Raw genomic sequence first — 21,831 nt, 5'->3', positions numbered from 1 at the left:
AAACACTAGCCACACCCCATGCCTTCCATGACAGGTGGCTGCACCCTGGTTCCATATGCTACAGAGCCTCTCAGTTGTTGCACACAGCCTCAACTCAGTCTTCCAGTGTCACTTCTACATGTCATCAAGTGCCACTGCTTCAAACATGTAGCCATATCCCTCATCTCTATACTTTTCTCCATCCTTCATTAACAATCTGGCTCAAACAGCTATATTTTTCAAATAGAAGAACCCAAGTCTCCTAACCAGTCTTCACAGTTCTGCCAACAATTCCTCACTGTAATATTATGCATGGTATAAAGAACATGTTTCCCAAGGAAGGAAGAAAAAGTACAATGCCAGAGTTGGCAGGATGGGGCGTACACTAGTATCTCCAGTAACTATGCAAAAGGAATACGAGGGCTGGAGAGATGGCTTAGCAGTTAAGGCGCTTGCCTGTGAAGCCTAAGAACCCTGTTCTGTCTCTCTCCAGATCCTAAGTAAGCCACATGCACAAAAGTGATGCAAGCACAAGGTCACACATGCACACAAGGTGGCACAAGCGTCTGGAGTTGTGACTACAGTGGCTGAGGTCCTGGGCTAATTCTATCTCTCAGTTTCTCTAAAAAGTGGGGGAGGGGGGTGGTTAGTAGGACTGGGATATACCAGGACATGGCAAGGGTTCTGCTACAGAGGAGGGAACTTCAGGCTGCTGTGGGTCTCCCTCCTACAGGGTAAGAATTATAAAATGGTCTTGTCAGATGGCTGTCTGCCCGTCTATATTTAAGGTACCAATTGTTTATACGGCTCACCCCAAATAACTCATTAGGCTGGAGACCTGGAGCTTTGGGAAATCTGGAGCTCTCAAAAGCCCAAAAAGTTACAACACCCCACACCTAAACAATTCCAAAGGGGGGTGAGCTTCAGTGTCTCCCCGACAACTGGCAGGAGGGATGCCTGATTTTTCTATCTTCCTTGTTATCAAGGTCATTCCTAAATGATTCTTGCACAATTTTGCTCTTTGCAAGGTAAAAGCTATTCCACACATTTTGCCCCAGTCCTAGTTATCCAATATATTTACAAATGCAAATCGGATGGGACAATCTTGATACACTGTACTAGCTAGAAGCTCAAAGGCACACACAATCTGGCCTGCCTTAGATGCTCCTGTCCCATACACAGCCTCGGCCCAAACATACCAAGGCACTAGACTTCCTCAAAACAGGCATGATGCATCTTCCATTCTATTCTGGCATGCCTTCCTGTCTGCTATTCTTCAACAATCTGACTTTGCCTGACTCTCACACCCCTGTATCAAAACACACTCCTTTAGTAATTAAGAGCACTTGCATCCCAGGCTTGATTCCTCAGTACCCAGATAAAGCCAGATACACAAAGTGGTGCATGCATCTGGAGTTTGTTTACAGTGGCAAGAAGCCCTGACAGGCCCCATGCCCAGTCATTCATTCTTTCATTCCTGTTATCTCTCTCTCCCTCTCACTTCTTGCACTCCAGCTTTCAGACACCACACCCCATGCATTTATACACTCCCTTCCTAATTACATGGCCCCCAGACCCCTCACGGTCTAAGAGGCCTTGTACAACCCATCAGTATTTCTCTTAGTGCTAAGTTACATTTGAGATTCATCAATATACTCCCAATCAAGTGTCCTTCACAGTCTAAGAGGCCTTGTGCATCCCATCGGTATTTCTCTTAGTGCTAAGTTACATTTGAGATTCATCAACTTACTTCCAATCAAGTGTGCAGTCCTGAAACACACAAGCTGTTTTTCAGGCCAGAGAAAAACTCCCTATTAATGGCAAATGATGTGAGTGAATAAATGCTAAAGTCAAGACAGTATAACATACCAGATTTTGTCAGACTGTTAGACTCTGCTTCTTCTAATCGAACTTCGGAAAATGAAGATTCTGAGGGTACCTTCTTTTGTTCATCCTTTAAACTCTGTGCAATTTGCTACATAGAAAAGTCAGAAGGAACATTAAAGTTTAGTTTTCCACAGTACTTGGCAGCATGTAAAAAAGATGTTGTTACTGGGCATGGTGACACACATCTTTAATTCCAGCACTCAGGAGGCAGAGGAAAGAGGATCATTGTGAGTTCAATGCCACCTGAGACTACACAGTCAATTACAGGGCATCTTGGGCTAGAGCAATACAAGTCAATGTGGATCTGAGGAGAGAGCTTAAGTGGGTTAGAATGCTTATCATGCAAGCAAGAGGGATGAACCCTCACCACCCACAAGAAGGCTAGTATACTTAAGCACACCTGAAAGCATACCAGAGAATCACTAGGCCTGCTCATCAGCCAGCCTGACAGTGGGGGCTTGGTTCAGAGAGAAGAAACAATGTAGAAGAGCAATATTGAACACCTCACATGTGTCCACGGGATGCACACATTTGTACACACTATAGATATGGACCATATATACACACATACCAAAAAAGTTCATGTTATAAAACATAACATAAAAAAATGGGAGGGGACTCTTAAAAACCAATTGCAACATACTCAATCCCACTTACTTAATTTTTTTGTCTCATTGAAAAACATATTTAAAAGCTAAATGGGAAATTTAATATGTGTGGACTATATGAAAACAATGTTATTGAATCACAATGGTAAGTGAAATAGATATGAAAATAGTACCACAAAAAGCACAAAGTAGCCAGGCATGGTGATGCACACCTTTAATCCCAACACTGGGGAGGCACGGGTAGGAGGATTGCGGTGACCATCCTGAGACTACAGAGTGAATTCCAGGTCAGCCTGGGCTAGAGTGAGACCCTACCTCAGAAAAAAAAAAAAAAAAAGAACAACAACAACAACAGGCACATGGTACTCTTATGTCTGGAGGTCGTCTGCAGTGACAAGTGGCCCTGGCATTCCCAATCATATTCTCTTTTTTTTTCCTCTCTCTTAAACAATTTTTTCAAAGTCTTATGTTCTAATAATTCTATTTTAACATTAATACCCTAGGCAGTCCTTAAACTCTGTTCAAAACTCAAAAAAAATAAGGTATATAATACTAGTACTAAAAATTCAATGAGATAAACCTCAGCCGTCTCACGGGTTTTCATGAGTGAATATGACCCAGGGTTACACCATCATCATCAACTGTGGTAGCTCCTATGCTATCAATTCTCTCCTCTCTCATTTACAAAGGAAAGAGAAAAACTGCAGAAGGCATTTAATTTAAAAATTGAGAATACATACAACCAGGCACAGGGGAAAAAACTGAACAGAATGTTCATCAAACATAAAGACAAATAAATTATTCAAGTTTTTTAGTTTTTTGATTTGATGTTTATGGCAAGTTTATCCTGACTTCATATTTTGAATGGGAATTTAAAAATAAAAGTTCTATTATTCTGGTGTGAAACATTCAAAAGCTTTGTGGGGATAAACTGGAGGAAAAACAGAGATGCCTACCTCCATCATGACTAGCTTATCAGGGTATGCCAGGTCTCCAGGAGCTGGTTTGTAGCCTGTGATGTCTGTCTGAATGTAGATATGGGTTCGGTACACCAGCCTTTCTTGTACATCTTCTAGCATCTGCTTTACTCCTGCTGCAAATGCCCCCAGTTGTTCAGCTAATAATAACAAAGCAGAACAAAAAAAAAAAAAAAAAATGCAGTCACTCATTTCTTTAGGTTTAGGACAACCCTTTCTTTTAACTAAATAGAGATATTACTAAGCTGTTCAGAAACAATATGAACCTCTTGTGTTTTAGACTAAGGCTGTACTCTTTCTATCCTAATATGACTCAATTACCTTAGAATGAGTTTAGGGAAGATGGCTCAGTCAATAAAGGGTTTATTTACCACACAAGCATGCAAATGTGAGTTCTGCTCCCTAGTACTCATGGAAAAGCCAGGCATAGCACCATGCTTCTATAATCATAGCGCTGAGGAAGCAAAGAAAGGGTGGTTTGAGGCCTGCAGCTAGCTACCTGTGGTGGTTTGAATCAGATGTCCCCTATAAACTTATGCTCTGAATGCTTCGGTTCTGGCTAGTGGCAATTTGGGAGGTGGAGCCTTGCTGGAGGTGTGTTGTTAGGAGTAGGCTCAGGAGTGTTGTGACCAGATCCCCCTTGCTAGAATCTGGCTCACTCTCCTGCTAATGTTTTCCACTGGCTATGGCAAGAAAGTGTTGTCCAAACTCTATTCTAACATCTTTTCCCTACCAACATGAAGCTTCTCCTTGAGACTGTAAGCGAAAATAAAAAAACCTTTCCTCCCAACAGCTGCTTTTGGTTATTTTGTCCCGGCAATGAGAAGGTAACTGTAACACTAGCCTAGCCAAATCCTCAAGCTTCAGGTTGAGTGAGAGACCCTACATCAAAAAATAAAGTGGACAGGGCTAGAGAGATGGCTTAGAGGTTAAGGTGCTTGCCTGCAAAGCCAAAGGATCCAGGTTCAATTCCCCAGGACCCACATAAGCCAGATGTATAAGGTGATGCATGTGTCTGGAATTTGTTTGCAGTAGCTGGATGCCCTGGCATGCACATTCTCTTTCTCTCTCTCACTCTCTCTCTCTCCTATCTGCCTCTTTCTCTCAAATAAAATTTAAGAATAAATAAATAAAGTGGACATTTACTAAGGAAGCCATTTGACTTTGACCTTTCACCCCCATACACATTTAATTCCCACATACATGTGCCCCCCCCACACACAAATACCAAATGCAAAAAACAAATTTTAAACTTCAAAACCATTAAATATCTGTACACTGGAGGAGAAAGAATCTAAATTTCTTCAAACTCACTAAACCACAACATAACTTCCTTTTAAATGATTACTTCTACTTATTCACCATTGTTCTGTACGTGATCTTCAAGCACTTCATTTTTAAGAATTCCACAGAGTTCTGATAGAGTCTCTAAGTGAATGACATGAATGATCAGTGGCCTGAAGACATCATACAGTGACATACACAGCTTCTCCAAAAGCTCACTACAATGAAAGAATGAAGTTATTAGTCATAATCTTTTCAGGATGTTTCTAATAGTTTAAAAGCTTCACTTATTTCTTCTAAACAAAAGAAATAAATATTTACTGGAAAATGGCATCTGGGAACATTACAGAATGGTAGTAATTACATATGTATTGTTTTTGCTTTAAATGCTAGGAATCAGTCACTTGGGACAGTTAATTCAAATTAGCTGTTCCCAACACAAGTCAACCCATCATAACCTGTATTATTTCAGCAATAATTTTATATATGTACTTTTAAAATAAAATTATTTCAGTAGACTTTATCATCTTTTTTTAAAAGAAGATGTTTTTAAATTTTATTTATTTATTTATTTGACAAAGAGGAGGAGGAGGAGAGAGAGAGAGAGAGAGAGAGAGAGAATGGGTGCGCCAGGGCCTCCAGCCATTGCAAACAAGCTCCAGACGCATTCACCCCTTGTGCATCTGGCTAACATGGGTCCTGGGGAATTGAACCTGCATCCTTTGGCTTTGCAGGCAAACACCTTAACTGCTAAGCCATCCCTTCAGCCCAACTTTATCATCTTTCATACTCTTCTTTGCTACAAATCAAATAGTATTTTCCCCAAGGAAATATATATTTAATTTAACATGTATACATACAGATAAAACTGAAAGTACTTTAGATACGTATCAAATATTTTGAGAAACTTTAATCATTTGAAAAGAAAAACTTAGCTTATCTATATTCTCCATATTGCCAACCATACTCTTCTATATACAGTACTTCATCAAGTGATCACCCCAATAAGAATAAATGCATTTTTCTCCTCCTCATTATGAGTTATAACCTTGGAGATTTTGAGTCAAAGCAGCCACCATGAAGAAATGAAGTAACTAACAAAAGACCTAAAAGACTTTGGAAAAAAAATTATTGGATAAAATCTAAATTTTTAAAAACTAGTTGTTATTGGGGACTTTAATATATAAACAAACTGCAAATTGGTCATATTCTCTTCAGGTTATCCTCTTTTGTCCCCTCTCCCCAACCCCCATTTCATTGAGAGACTTCCTCAATGGGGGGCACTGGTAAGTACTGTAGCATCATAAATATACCAATCAGCTTTGGGTCAGGAAGACACATTATGCCCTCTCACTCTATTAGTTCTTACATTCTTTCCATGTCTTCTTCTGCAATGTTCCCTGAGCCTGGAAGGGTGTATTGCACATCTCTATTATTTAGCTCTCAGGAGCCTCTTGTTCTTTTTTTTTTTTTTTTTTTTGAGCCTTCTCAGTGTTTACCCCGCCATCTCCATAGAAAAGATTCTCTGGCTAGCAGTGAGAGGGCAGCTAATACCAGGGAGACCAAAGACACATCAGAACGAAAGAAAGAGAAAGTCAAGTACCTAGTACCTAGCACTGAATGAATCATCTCTATCACATCCACCAGGACCCAAGAAACACTACAGAGGAAGTGGCAGATTAAACACCTGAACTTTTTATTTTGGTGGTGGGGGGTGGTTGGGGTGGTTTGAGGTAGGGTCTTGCTTTAGCCCAAGCTGACCTGGAATTCACTGTGTAGTCTCAGGCTGCCCTAGAACTTATAGCATAGCACTCCTCCTACCACTGCCTCCCAAATGCTGGGAATGAAGACATGCACCACCATGCTTGGTGATAAACACCTAAATTTTTAAGTCTTGTTCCTTAGAATGATAGAATTTCTAAGCTAGAAGGAATTATTGCACTTATAGTGGAATGAAAGAATCTAGATCTCATAACTTAGTTCCCCATATGGAATTCTTGGAGAAATCTAAAATGTCTCCAAAATCATACAACAAAAAATATGAAAGCATGTTGGCCTTTGAACTACAGGCTTATTTCAAGAAAACAATCAGTGTCACACTCAATAATATTCTGCTTACATACAAAAAAGTTACAAAAACTGCAGTTAATTACAGAATGCTTTTATAATTTACTAGTCCAACTGTAGTCAACAGAAAATTAAATCTTATCCACAAGAGCTAGATTCCATATTCCACTTACTCTAATTTTGGTGTTGGCTTTGTGAAAAATTCATTGTAAAGTTGGTGCTCATCCTGGCATACATGGACCATAAAGGCACAGCCACTGCGAACCTGTGAAGGACAAATACATCACTTGTAGTCAAACACTTTCAATGGATTAATGCAAACCAGGGTGGGCTTTTATTTCTGTTTTAGTGCTTTATAGTCTGAACTTTTGAACATAATGAGCATAAAATTACTTTTCTATTTAAAATGGGGAGTATTTTTTAAAACCTTTACATGTTTTTCTATGGTATGAATTAAAATTACACTAAACAGGGCTAGATAGATGACTTAGCAATTAAGGTGCCCCAGATGCACAAGGTGACACATGAGTCTGGAGTTTGTTTGCAATGGCTGAAGGCTCTGGCATGCCCATTCTCTCTTTCTCTATCTGCCTCTCTCACTCAAATGAATAAAAACTTTTTAGAAACTTTAAAATTACACTAAACAAAAAGGCATTCTACATCAAAAATTAAACTAAGGTCTGAGCACAGTGACACACAACTATAACTCCAGCCCTCAGGAGACTGAAGCAAGAGGATAATGAGTTCAAGACCAGCTCCAGTTACAAAGTGATAATCCCAAAACAACAATAAAGAAAACCAGCTAAAAATTAATTTTTCACATGCACCTACTAACAATGAAACTTCATCCTTCAAGAAGAATACTTATTTGTGAACTTTCATAACTCGAAAATGAATCAAGGGGCTAGGGAAATGCTCAGTGGTTAAAAGTGCTTGTTCACACAGCCTGCATGCCTAGGGTTCAATTACCCAGCATATACATAAAGCTAGAGATGTATGTATCTGGCATTTGTGTGCAGCAGCAAGAGGCTTTTGCATGCTGACACATGCACAAGTATGCATAAAAATAAAATTGTTTAGTGCTCAGTGTACTGGCGCATGCCTTTAATCCCAGCACTCAGGAGGCAGAGGCAGGAGGATCACCATGAGTTCGAGGCCACCCTGAGACTACATAGTGAATTCCAGATCAGCCTGAGCTAGAGTGACACCCTACCTCGAAAGTCCCCCCCCAAAAAAAGTTTAAAAAAATGAATAGGGGTTGGAGCTATGGCTTAGTAGTTAAGGTACTTCCTGCAAAGCCAAAGGACCCAGGTTCAATTCCCCAGGACCCATGTAAGCCAGATGCACATGGCACATGCATCTGGAGTTTGTTTGCAGTGGCTGAATGCCCTGGCGTGCCCATTCTCTCTTTCTCCCCTCCTCAAATAAATAAATAAATAAATAATTTTTTAAGTGAATAAAGGAATTAATAATTTTTTTAAATGCATATTTGTAAAGAAAGGAAAATGACAACTGATATGTTACTTTAAAAACTCAGAATTGGGCACTGCCTGTGTTGCACCACTACTGTATATTTTTGAAAGAATTAACAGTATTTTCCTGTTGTGAAAGTTATATAATGTTTCACATTCACCAGACATTTTTTTCTGTATTATTTGCGTCCCCAACTGTTTAATACAAGTAGATTTTACATGGCTTGGGCATTCCAGGGTTAATAGAATGAAGGTTCAATTTTGGTTTCTAAAGCCATGAGAAGTTGCTATGAGATTAAACAATTGTGGGTTCTTATTTATAACACCACCCATTGTCCATGTTTCTTTCCATGTGAAGCCTAAGGACCCCAGTTCAAGGCTCAATTCCCCCAGACCCACATTAGCCAGATGCACAAGGGGGCACACGCGTCTGGAGTTCATTTGCAGTGGCTGGAGGCCCTGGTGCACCCATTCTCTCTCTCTCTCTATTTGCCTTTCTCTCTGTGTCTGTCACTTTCAAATAAATAAAAAATGAACAAAAAAAAATTTTTTTTAAGTGAATAAAGGGCTGGAGAGATGGCTTAGAGATTAAAGCACTCACCTACAAAGGTGATTGCCCAGGACCCACGGAAGCCAGAAGCACAAGATGACGCATGTATCTGGAATTCATTTGCAGAGGCCAAATGCCCTGGTACACCTACTGTCTCTCTCTTTCTATCTTTCTCTCTCAAATAAATAAAATTTTTAAAAATAAATTGTGTACCATAAGATTAAAGAGCTGGGCATGGTGATACATGACTTTAATCCCAACACTTGGGAAGTGGAGGTATAGGAGGATCACCTTGAGCTCAAGGTCAGCCTAAGACTACATAGTGAATTCCTGGTCAGCCTAGGCTAGAGTGAGATCCTACCTTGAAAAATAAAATAAAATAAAAATAAGCCTAGAGGCAACTGTTCACAAAATACCAAAGGCATAACCAAATTTGAAAAAGCAGCACCATATGAAGGTGGTAAATCAGGTAGGGTATCAAAATAGCACAGAGCAATGTTTAACATCAAACCAAAATGGGTGGAAACTTACCAAGGCACAATGATCTCTGTTATTTTGGCTGGTTAGCTCTGTGACAGTACAGGCAATACTGGGGCCCAAGAGGAGCTCCCGCTGATCAAGATAACACTGGTGGATATCACTTAGCAGTTGCTGGTATCTGATAGAAAATGAGTGAAAATGAGATCGGGAAACACTGTGTTTTCTCTCCAATGTGGTAGGATCCTAGATATTATACTCACATAAAAACATGATCTGAAAGTAAAAGGAGACTAATGGGAAAGGAAGGGTAATGAATGGTAATAAATATGGTCAAGCTTCATGATATATTTGAATGAAAATGTCATTATGAAATCTGTCATAGTACAGAATCACTATGTAATAATTTTTAAACTAAAAAAAAATTAAGAAAGTTTCTACTTAATAAAAAAAATAAGATTTGGGTATTAATATTTTACTGGAAATGAATAAATTACATCTGATCTTAAATTCCAGAATAGGTTGCCATGCCTCAAAAGCTATTAATATTCACCTCTCATTTCCCCACTAAATGCTTAGGAATACAGAAATTAAAAAAAAAAAAAAAAAAACAGAAGTGAAGATTTGTCTTTTTTAAAAAATATTTTTATATATTTACTTGAGAGGGACAAAGATGCAGAGAGAGAGAGAGAGAGAGAGGGAGAGAACAGGCACACCAGGGCCTCCAGCCACTGCAGAAGAACTCCATATGCATGTGCCACCTTGTGCATCTGGCTTACATGGGTACTGGCGAATCGAGCCTTGAACTGGGGTCCTTAGGCTTCACAGGAAAGCGCTTAATTGCTAAGCCGTCTCTCCAGCCCAAAGATTTGTCTTTTAAGGAAACATTTTTCTTTCAAGATTCGAGATGGGCTGGAGAGACGGCTTAGCAGTCAAAGCACTTGCCTTCAAAGCCAATGGAACCAGGATTGATCCCCAGGACCCATGTAAGCCAGATGCACAGCATAGCACATGCATCTGGAATTTGTTTGCAGTGGCTAGAGGCCCTACTGTGCCTATTCTCTCTGTCTGCCTCTTTCTCTCTCAAATAAATAAAATAAAAATTAAATAAATTAAAAAAAAAAAAAAACGATTAGAGAGCTCAGGTCTGTCTGAAATGAGAAGCAATCCCTACTATGGTAAACATGGCCGCCGTGGTAAACTTGCTAAGTTGGGTCTGTGACCTGGCTCCCAAACCAGACCTAAGACTGCATTGAGGGAGTCACTCAGAGCTAGCAGGGGCTCAGCCAGGTTTGGAAACACCACTACAAAAAGACAGTAGTTTGTAAACCAAAGAACTTCTGGGTACTCACTCGGGTATTTTTTCAGATCGCTGTTCTATTTGCTCAAGAAGAGTCTGCAGAATAAAGAAAAATAAATTAAAAATTCATCTGTTTTAAGATACTTTTCATTACTTTCTGATTATAATAGTTTCACTCACATAACAAGTAAAAATATGAAAAAACTGAAAACCATAAAAAAAATCACACAAGATTTCAGCATATTTTTAAATTTTTTGACATTAGTACATTTTTCTTTTTAAAAACTATAATTAGCTGGATGTGGTGACATACACCTTTCTTTAATCCCAGCACTTGGGAGGCAAAGGTAGGAGGACAGCCTGGAGTTTGAGGCTACCCTGAGACTACATGGTGAATTCCAGGTCATCCTAGGCTACAACAAGATCCTACCTCAAAAAAAAGCAAACTATAATTTACTATTTATTTAGCTTTATGTTCTAATTTTTAAAAATAACATTCCATAAAGTTGCTTATCAGTAGGTAATTTTTTTTCAAGAAATAATTTTAAATATCAAAGGAAACCATGAAAAAACTTGGTGCCTAATACTCAGTAAGATATATATAATATATATAAAACATTACATGAAGCTAGGTATGGTGGCACATGCTATAATCATAGCACTCAGGAGAACACGACTCAAAAGATCACCAAGAGCTCCAGACCAGCCTGGACTACCAAGGGAGTCTGAGGCTAGCCTGGACTACATATATGATACCAAGACTCTGTCTCAACAGATAAACTGACAGAAAGGCAGACAGACCATATATGAAATAGCTGTGTATTTTATCCCATGAGTAGATGTACCCCAAATCAACTTTTCTACTGTTAAGCTAAGTTCTTCTCAAAGCATTATAACCACTTGTCAAAAGCCTAAAGTGAAACTAGGGGTTCTGCTCCATCATAGTTTTTAAACCCAGGCTGGCTGGTCCATTTCTCTGAGACTCAACTTCCTATAGAGTAAATTAACAGAGTAACTACTTCCCAAGTGGGCAACCCAACACACTAGGTCAAAAGAGAGAGATATCTTATAGGCTTTTGATGTTTGACCAAGACGCTGTTTAGAAAGGAATCCATTTACATCCCTATCGGCATCCCATACTTCTCATCAAATCTTCAAAAGCAGAATTATACTGAATTTGTCAACGTCTGACCACCCAAAAACAATGTCGACTTGACTGTTGTTATTGTTTTTTTTTTTTCTACATTTTCTGAGAGTAATCTGGTCATTTTGTAATAGATACCTCTCACAAACATTCCAATTAGCCTCTGCTTTTCCTATTTAAAATTCAGAAATGTGGGGCTAGTGTGGTGACACATGCCTTGAATTCCAGCATTCAGGAGGCAGAGGTAGGCAGACTGCCATGAGTTTGAGGTCAACCTGAAACTACTTAGTGAATTTCAGGTCAGCCTGGGCTAGAGTGAGACCTCACCTCAAAACAACAGCAACAAAAAAATTCAGAAATGTTAATTTTTACATTCTTAATCCTTTTCTCTGTAAGTTTTTCCAATACTTCTTCTGGGTTTTACTTTAGGGAGTCTATTTAGTATCAGTTGAGTTACAATATACGTTCTCTTTAAAATAGTTATTTTCTTATTTGAGAGAGAAAAAGAGGCAGAGAGAGGGAGTGGGCATGCCAGGGCCTCTAGCCACTGCAAACAAACTCCAAACACATGAACCACCACGTGCTTAGGAATCAAACCCAGGCGCTTAGGCTTTGCACACAAGTGCCTGAACCGCTGCACCATCTCTCCAGCCCTACAATGTATTTTCATAATGCTATACAGTGAAAAGCTTACTTTCTCCCCCAATATTATGTATCTTTTTTATTTGAAACAAAGTTACAGAATTTTCTGTCAATGATCTGTCAATGAAGTCTTAAATCAATTACACTGTATTTTGTAAAAGTTTCTTGTTTGCCAATTTAAAGAAATCTCACTGTAAGTTTTGTCAAGAATACATTGCAGCCAATAAAATAAACAGAAGAAATGATTTTTTAAGTTAAATCCCTCCAGCCAGGCACAAGACAGGTTTACAATCTACTAAATCTTTCAATTTTTTTGTCCAATTTTGTCATTTTCTTTATCCTTATATTTCCATTAAAGTTATTACTAGATGAGTATTTTGGGGGACAGCATTTGAGGTAGGGTTTCTCTCTTGCCCAGGCTGCCCTGAAACTCACTATGTAGCCTCAGCATTGCTTCAAATTCCCACCTCTACCTCCCAAGTGCTGGGATTAAAGGTATGTGCCACCATGCCTGGAGCTAGGTGAGTATTTCATGTTCTGGGACCCCATTACTGATTGTTATATACTAGTTATTATATATACTAGTTGTTACTAACAGTATGTAGTAAAGCTACTGATCATCATTTCATAATTATCCACCACACTAAGTCCTTTATCCTTATTATTTCTTTCCTAATCAATTTTTTACCATTGTTTTCTGCTAATAAACAAAAGCAATCAATAGGCACAATCTTTGGTGCCCTCCTTTGAATACCAGACAGTCCTAAGGAAGCAAGGCATACACCCAGCCTCACATATAAGCTTATCAATGCCTTGTTCAGCAACTACTTCTCACCCGAATCACTGCAGTAAATGCTAGTCAGTTAGCCCTCCTTACCTCCAGTCTTCTTTACTATAATCCATCTCTTATATTGCTTCCCTTAATCTATGAAATGGTAACTCTGCTTAAGACAAGTCGTTTGTCTTCTACTTTTCCTGAATTAGCCTGTCTTCTTTCTCATCACACTCCACTATGCCTCTCTTCCAGCTATGAATGAATTACATGTAGTTCTCCCAAAATGCATGTCTTTTATGCCTAGACCTTCCCTAGACTGCTTTTCTCTGTATGAAATACCCTTACAATCCTCAAAACTCACAATACAGCCAAGCTTTAAAACAAATATTTTATTAATTTATTTGCAAGCAGAAAAAGATAGAAGAGAGACAGACAGAGAAAATGAGTACACCAAGGCCTCCAACCACACTGCCAATGGACTCTAGATGTATGCACCACCCTCTGCATGTGGCTTTACATGAGCACTGGGGAATCAAAATTGGATCATTGGGCTTTGCAGGCTAGTGTCTTAACTGCTGAGCCATCTCTCCAGCCCACATCCACCTGCTATCACCTTAGCTAGAAATTTCCTGTACATCATAGAAAGTTAGATTAAGTTTTTCTGCTGTGTAGACCCAAATACATCTCCAGGATATACTGCTAAAATGTGGAAGGGACAATGCCTTCCTTTCACTCCCTGGGATAAGCGAAAGACCTAAAAGACAAAAGGACTTCCAAAGGATGAGCTGAAAAAAATTCCTAACAATAATTCTATTTGTATACACAGACTTACCCTGACTTTAGGGGCAGCAGCTCGAAATTTTACATAAAATAGCGTGAAGGCATTGTCTGCACTTGGTATTGATGAAGGGTCCTAAAAAAATATAGGGAATGGGGAAGAAAGGTAATCAGCAAGCAAATAATTATTCAAAATTGTGACACAAACCACTTCATATGTCTGCCATTTTGTGCCATACAAACCAAAAACTGAGAAGAAATTCTCAAAGAGATATTACATATTACTGCTACAAATAAAAAATAATAATTAATGAAGCTGTCATCTATCTAGATCCCATATAATTTAATGTACTTGAATTTTGGCAATAAGCAGACCTGAATCCAGATTTAAACTTACTTATTGAGTGTAAGGATGCTAACCAAATTATTCAACCTGCTACTGACATACTTGCTCATCCAAGTTTACTGTTGCTTTGTTCACAAGAGCAAGGAAACAGAATCAGCCTAGATATCTATCAATTGATAAATGAATAATGAAGATGTGGTACTTATACACAGTGGAATTTTATTCAGCTATAAAGAAAAATGAATTGTGAAATTTTCAGGAAAATGAATGGTATTCGTAACCCAGACTCAGAAAGACAAACACTGCATGTTCTCTCTCACATGTGAGTCCTAGTTTCAAAAATTTAATTTGCGTGTTTAAGATGGAGTGAATGTCAGTACAGATCACGAAGCTAGAAAGAGATCATGAAAATGGAGAAGGGGTAAGTGCAGGGAAGGGGAAATAGAACTCGTTATATGAAGATAAATGAACAGAAAGGGGTTAAAAGGTTTAAGCAAAGATGGGGGTAGGAAGAAAGGAGAAAGTGAGCAGGGAGAACTGACCAAAACTAAAGATGTATAGAAAAGCCTTAAGGAAACCTACTTCTTTATTAGCTAGTTAAAAAATATAATTGAGGGCTGAAGAGATGGCTTCGCGGTTAAGTGCTTGCCTGTGAAGCCTAAGGACCCTGGATCGAGGCTCAACTCCCCAGGACCCATGTTAGCCAGATGCACAAGGGTGTGCACACATCTGGAGTTCGTTTGCAGTGGCTGGAAGCCCTGATGCACCCATTCTGTCTCCCTCTCTCTATCTGCCTCTCTCTCTGTCTGTTGCTCTCAAATAAATAAATAAATAAATAAATAAAACAAAAAAAAGATGACCTCATTTAAAAAATATATAATTGAAACACAGAGTTTGAATGGAAGACTGTTGTCAGTGGATAATGCTGCTCTCAGAAGCCATAGGTTATTAAAGGAACATTCTAGTGCCAGGGTAGATGCTTCCCAATGAGTTGTTGGTCCAGGGAAGCCCCCAAAACAAAACAGACCACTGCTCTTGGCTATCTACCAAAACTAGATGGTAAGGTCTTATTTCTAAAAATACCAAATGTGTCAGCTCCAAGACACAGTGATATCAAGATGCAACTGAGCTGGAAACTTTCTACCAGCAACCTAGCTTTCACAGTGCCGTCAAGAGCTATGTAGGCTGCTGAGGGAGAAAAGTCAATGGTCCTATCCAGCAGGAGACCCTGCACGATACACAACCAACCAGCCAAGCAAGATGTCCCCACTGGTACAATAGTGGCATGACTGTTATGAGCATAACCAACCACTTTCTGATTGGATCTGAGGCCCAATCCATGGGATGGAATCCATGCAAGGTACTGAAAACCTTATCAAAAGCCAGTGGCTGGGGAGGACTTAAGCCCTAGGAGGGAAGCTACCACTGTTCTTTAGCTAAACATCTAATATTCATGTTTATGCTCATAGACTAGTGCTGCTCTCAGAGTGGGTCTGAGAGGCTTCTTTTTGTAATGGGCATTGGGGAAACTCAAAATTCAACAAAATGCTAAAAATAAGTGACTGTTAAGTGCTCAACCACTAAATGGGAGGTCTATATCACCCCCTCCAAGGCTCAGGGAACATCACAGAAGAGGGGCAGAAAGAATGTAAGAGCCACAGGATAGGAAGGAGTGCTGTGAACAATGTCTTCCAGACATGATATGGCCATTACACTCATGAATTCACAATGGTTGTTGTTACCTGCACAAGACTGGCCCTGTCAACATTCCGTCGTGGATGGTGAAGGGGATCATAAGAAATGGTTGCTGGGGGAGGGGAAGATATTTTATTCAGTGGTGTAGCCACTGGTTAAGTTGCCCATGCTCCGGTAAATAACCCTCCACCCATGTTCATGCAAGTAACCTTAATTAAACTCAATGGGTAACAAAAAAAAAAAAAAAGAAAAAACAGACATTGAGGTAGACATGGAACTGGTTGGGAATAGGAAGAATTTCAGCAGAAGTAGGAGTGTATAAGGGTCATGAGGGTGTGATCACAACACATTTATATATATATATATATATATATATATATGCATATATATATATGTATGTATATATATGTGTGTATATATATATATATACATACACACACACATATATAGAATTATGAAAAAATGAATTAAAAATAAAATATAGGCTTTATGGTTTTCTTAGGGAAGAAATATGTTCACCAACCATCTTAGCGGGCTCTACCTCTTATTTTCTAACTTAGTATCATGTTACTTTTCTACCTAGCATTTACTACAATTTATAACTACCTTTTCATCACCTTCTTACTGATTATTATTTCTAAATATAAGTGCCATGAGGCTGAGGGCAAAGATCTTGCCAGCTGCTTTTTATATATAGGTCCGAATCTAATACTAAGCATTAGGACATGCTCAATAACAATATGCATGCAGCCAGGCACAGCGGTGCATGCCTATAATTCCATCATTCGGGACAGAGAGGCAGGAGGATCACAAGTTTAAAGCCACCTGGAGCTACATAGTAAGACCTTGTCTCAAAACCCCAAGGACTAGGGCTGGGGAGTTGGCTCAGTGGAGAAACTGCTTGCCACACAAAAATCCCAAGGCTGAAGACGTTACTCAGTGGCAGAAGTGCTTGCCTAACATATTAAGGATGCTAGGTTCAATTACAGCACTGCAATATATACCCATGACTATATATATCCATGAATTCAGAGGTCTGGCTATAAAAGCCAAAAAGCCAAAAGTATTTTTAAAAATCAAAACAAAATAATGAAAAATATTTAGAACTAGAAGAATGAAGTTACATTGCTTGCAGGAAAATAGATACAACTTGAGATAACAGTATTAAGCAAATTAAACCAGTTTCAGAAAGAGAAATATCTTTTATTTCATTTGTGGGCTCTAGATTTTATCTAGATCATAAAGTAGAAGGAAGACTATCACAGGAACAAAGGGACTAAAGGGGGTGGGAGAAAAAGGAGGGTAGAGGAAATGTGCTCAACCTACAGTAGACACATGGATGAAAATGAATGTCCTTATGGAACACACTACACACACAAGAACATATACAATAAAAAATTTTAAGACATTTCTTTTTAATTTGATGTAGCTCAGTAGTAGTATTCTCACCTAGTGTATCAAGGCCCTTAGTTCAATCCCCAGCATCTCAAATTTCGGTTGATAAAAAATTGAGGCTAAGCAGCACTTGGGAAGCAAAGATAGAAGGATCACTATGAGTTTGAAGCCATCCTGAGGCTACATAGTGAATTCCAGGTCAACCGGGGCTAGAGCGAGACTCTACCTCAAAAAACAAAAACAAGGGGCTAAGAATATAGTTCAGTTTGTAGAGGGCCTGCCTAGCATGTGTGAGGCCCTGGATTCAATCCCCAGTACCACATTTCAAAAGAGAAAGATTTAAAAAAAAAAAACAAGAAAAATTGAAAATTTTTAATTATCCACATTCAGACTGAATCAATTTTATTATTTTTGTGTATCTTCTTCCAATAGTCTCATGAAAAAGAAAAGACTATTTCAATTGACAAATAACTTATAAATAAATAAATATTTCATACTTTATTGCTTATCAAATACTACTAGATTCTTCTGTTATTAAAAACTATTTGGAGCCAAGCGTGATGGCACATGCCTTTAATTGCAGCACTTGGGAGGCAGAGGCAGGAGGATTGCCATGAGTTCAAGGCCACCCTGACAGTACATAGTGAATTCCAGGTCAGCCTGAGCTACAGTGAGACCCTACCTCAAAAAACAACAGCAACAAAAAAAACTATTTGGCCGGGCATAGTGGCACTCAGGAGGTACAGGTAAGAGGATCATATGAGTTCAACACCACCCTGAGATACTACATAGTGAAATCCAGGTCAAACCCCCACTCCCCAAAATAAAAACTATTTGATGTGAGTTCAAGGCCAGCATGGGACTACAGAATGATTTCCAGGTCAGCCTGGGCTAGAGACCCTACCTCAAGAGATTGCTCAGCAGTTAAAGGCACTTTCTTGCAAAGCCTGATAGCCTAGGTTCAATTCTTTAGTACCCATGTAAAGCCAGATGCACAAAGTGGCAGGAGGCGGAGGTAGGACAACTGCTGGGAGTTCGAGACTACCCTGAGACTACATAGTGAATTCCAGGTCAGCCTGGGCTAGGGCAAGACCCTACCTCAAACACACACACACACACACACACACACACACACACACACACACACGAATATATATACATATATATAATTGAAAATAATATTCTTGGGCTGGAGAGATGGCTTAGCAGCTAAGCGCTTGCCTGTGAAGCCTAAGGACCCTGGTTCGAGGCTCCACTCCCCAGAACCCACGTTAGCCAGATGCACAAGGGGACACACATGTCTGGAGTTTGTTTACAGTGGCTGGAGGCCCTGGCATGCCCATTCTTTCTCTCTCTTTCTCTCTCTCTCTCTCTGCCTCTTTCTCTGTCTGTCACTCTCAAATAAATAAATTAAAATTTAAAAAAATAAAGAAAATAAGATTCTTTTGAATTTCATAGTATTACTTTTAGACAAAGCATGTAAAAAATAAATGAATCAAAAATTCTTTTTAAAAAGCTGTTATAGAGCTCAATTAACTCACCCTTTTTAGTAACTGACTTGTGAGGGTTTGTAGTGTATTCACAGTATATGTCTTCATGAGGTGCAAAGCTTTAGAAAGACACTGTTTAAACTTCAGTAGGTATACAGGATAATCTTTAAAATTAGGCTGCAAAACAAAGACAAAAATTTACAATGAAGAAACAAATATTGGCAATAAGCAAGCTTGTAATGAAAACTAAGGTGTCCTTTATGTACAGCAATATATGAAGCTTTTTTTAAAAAAGGTCTCTGTAGACCATAAGATGACTATTGTAAATGGTTTCACCACAGTCAAGTCCCTATATCTAGCACAAAGTAGGGGCTCAATCAGTATTTGTGCTTGCAAACAAGCACTGTCAGTATAATATTGAGGCTAACCTGTAAGACCACACTAGAAAAAGAATAGGAGTTACGGGAAATAAACACAGCAGTGAAATCTTTAGAGGATCAAGAGAAGGATTAAGTCAAAATACTTGTCCCTTTATGCATTTCTCCACCAAGTAAAAGTTCATTTTCCCCAAATATATCTTGTACATCCAGATATAAACAACTTAAAAATGGGTCATCCTTTTAGGTAATATAAAACTGAAGCAGGAGGCTGAAGAGATGCCTTAGCAGTTAAGGTGCTTGCCTGCAAAGCCTAAGGACCCAGGTTCGATTCCCCAGAACCCACCTAAACCAGATGCACATGGTGGCACATGTCTGGAGTTCATTTGCAATGGCTAAAGGCCCTGGTGCGCCCATTCTCTCCCCATCCCCTCTCGAATAAATAAACGTAATTTTTTTAAAAAAAAAAACTGAATCAGACAAGACCTTTTGTACTCCAGTGTATCCTCAGAAGCTGACAGTACTGTTTATACTACTAACAATAACAAAGAATTTACTACAGTTCTTTAAACCTGTTAAAAATATATATATATAGTTATCCCTCAGTATCTCAGACAGCATTGATTTGAGGACCCCTCAAGGACACCAAAATCCATGGGTACTTAAATAGCTTACATAAAATAGTATAGTCTTTGTATAAAACCTATGCACATCCTCTCATATCATTGTAAATCATCTCTAGATTACTAACACAATGAGAATGCTATATAAACAATTGTTATGCTATATTGTCTAGGGAATAATGACAAAAAGGTATCTGTATATGTTCAGTACAAATGTAACTTTTCCCCTAAGTCTTTTCAATTCACAGTTGGTTTAATCCATAAACGAAAAGGTCATGGATACATGGAGTTGACTGTATTTTCCCTTCAGAAAAAAAAATAAAAAAAATCAGTTTCACAGCAGAAGTAATGTGATAAGAAATCTAAGGCTTCTTTAGAACATACAAAATTAGCATGACTTACATGAGATGAAATATACGTTATACAATCATCTAACTTGGCCAGCATAGGTATAAATCCTTCACTGTTCACAGACAATGTAGGTGAATTCAGTTTCTTCAAGTGAGGGGGGGAAAAAGATGTATAAAGGTAAACATTGAAAATTATGGCTAGAATTCACATGGTCCCTTTAAATTACACATGGACTGCATTTGAGGATATTTTAGTGATTTTTAAAATTTGTTAGAGACTTTCATGCTAAACCAATTACTTTCTAGTGTTTTCAACATGATTTTTCTATTTTTCTACTTTCAAATACTGGCAATGTTCCTATGGCTGGATTACCTAGCACACTATATTTAGCAGTCACATTTTGAAATCATGAAAGTTAAATGTTGGACTGAATATATGGTTCAGTGAATAGTGAATGCATCACATAAGACCCTAGGTCCAATCCTTAGCACAGAAAATGAAAGTCAAATATTACCAGCCAGTTATTCCATGTCTTGATAGACAAGTAGCTTTCTAATAAAAGAATTCCAACTACATGGCTAACTCATTGTCAATTTTATTTTTATGTCTTTATACTAAACTACATTGTGACTAATAATTTAGTAACAAGATTTATAAATGTTTTTGTTAATTTATAGGTCAGGATCATGTAGAAATATCATTGACACTGCAAGCCTACTGGTATGAGATATGGGAATACATGTTGAGGACTATACATCCTCAAACCAAACTTGAGAATTAGTTAAGGAACATTTTGACCCATATCACAGTTGCATAACCACAGTAAGACTTAACAGTGAACATTTCTTCTTTTTATTCCCCAAGGCAGGGTCTCCCTCTAGCCCAGGCTGACCTGGAATTCACAATGTAACCTCAGGGTGGCCTCGAGCTCATGGCAATCCTCCTACCTCTGCCTCCCAAGTGCTGGAATTAAAGGCATGTGCCACCACACCCAGCCTCAATAAAACAATTTTAAGAAATACTACTCAAATCACAGTTGGAAAATTCTGACCTGGCATTAACATTTCCATTTTTTACAAACAGAAATTGATATCAGTAAGCAAACTATTACGTTAAAATATCACTCCAGCCAAACTTTAAAAAGTTTGAACACCATACTAAAATAGGGAAATACAAAATACATGTCATTAACTTTACAAAAACATAAGAAATACTTACTGTGTTAATAGTTTCCAATTCGTTAAAATAAGAAAGTTTTTGTTGAATGTTTTCAGCCAGATCAACAAGTTCCGACTTGGATTTTTTAAAAGAGAAAAATCAATTATTGTGAGAATATAAGAATCAACACCCTTATGTCAAATTTTTTATTCAATAAATGGGCATGATACATTTAGTTATAATCAGATATAAGATTTCAGAATACTCAAATATTTCAACAGTTATGAACTAAAAGGTAATAATAAATTTCACAGGATGGGACTGGAAAGATGGCTCAGTGGTTAATGTGCTGTCTACACAAGCATAAGTCTGAGGGTACCTGAGACAGAAAAAGTTCTCCAAATCTCACATAAATTAGCTGAATGTGGGCTGGAGAGATGGCATAGCAGTTAAGCGC

General features: G+C 38.4%; 1 protein-coding gene across 2 annotated transcripts in view; it reads right to left on the bottom strand.

The window, feature by feature from the left end:
• Cog3 (component of oligomeric golgi complex 3) overlaps positions 1 to 21,831 on the bottom strand; it is a 73,592-nt gene that overhangs the window by 26,071 nt on the left and 25,690 nt on the right. For both annotated transcript variants that reach the window (XM_004665865.2, XM_045145425.1), the window contains 10 exons: positions 21,435 to 21,509; positions 20,268 to 20,360; positions 18,917 to 19,042; positions 13,995 to 14,075; positions 10,654 to 10,697; positions 9,356 to 9,482; positions 6,976 to 7,067; positions 4,814 to 4,953; positions 3,431 to 3,591; positions 1,849 to 1,954 (listed from right to left, as the gene is read on the bottom strand). In XM_004665865.2, coding sequence (XP_004665922.1) covers positions 1,849 to 1,954; positions 3,431 to 3,591; positions 4,814 to 4,953; positions 6,976 to 7,067; positions 9,356 to 9,482; positions 10,654 to 10,697; positions 13,995 to 14,075; positions 18,917 to 19,042; positions 20,268 to 20,360; positions 21,435 to 21,509 — 1,045 coding nt within the window. The remainder of the gene's footprint in view (positions 1 to 1,848; positions 1,955 to 3,430; positions 3,592 to 4,813; positions 4,954 to 6,975; positions 7,068 to 9,355; positions 9,483 to 10,653; positions 10,698 to 13,994; positions 14,076 to 18,916; positions 19,043 to 20,267; positions 20,361 to 21,434; positions 21,510 to 21,831) is intronic.

Source organism: Jaculus jaculus, chromosome 3, assembly GCF_020740685.1.
Source record: "Jaculus jaculus isolate mJacJac1 chromosome 3, mJacJac1.mat.Y.cur, whole genome shotgun sequence".
Lineage (NCBI taxonomy): Eukaryota > Metazoa > Chordata > Mammalia > Rodentia > Dipodidae > Jaculus > Jaculus jaculus.
Note: the sequence above shows the minus strand (reverse complement) of the source record. Positions and strands in the feature narration are given on the sequence as shown.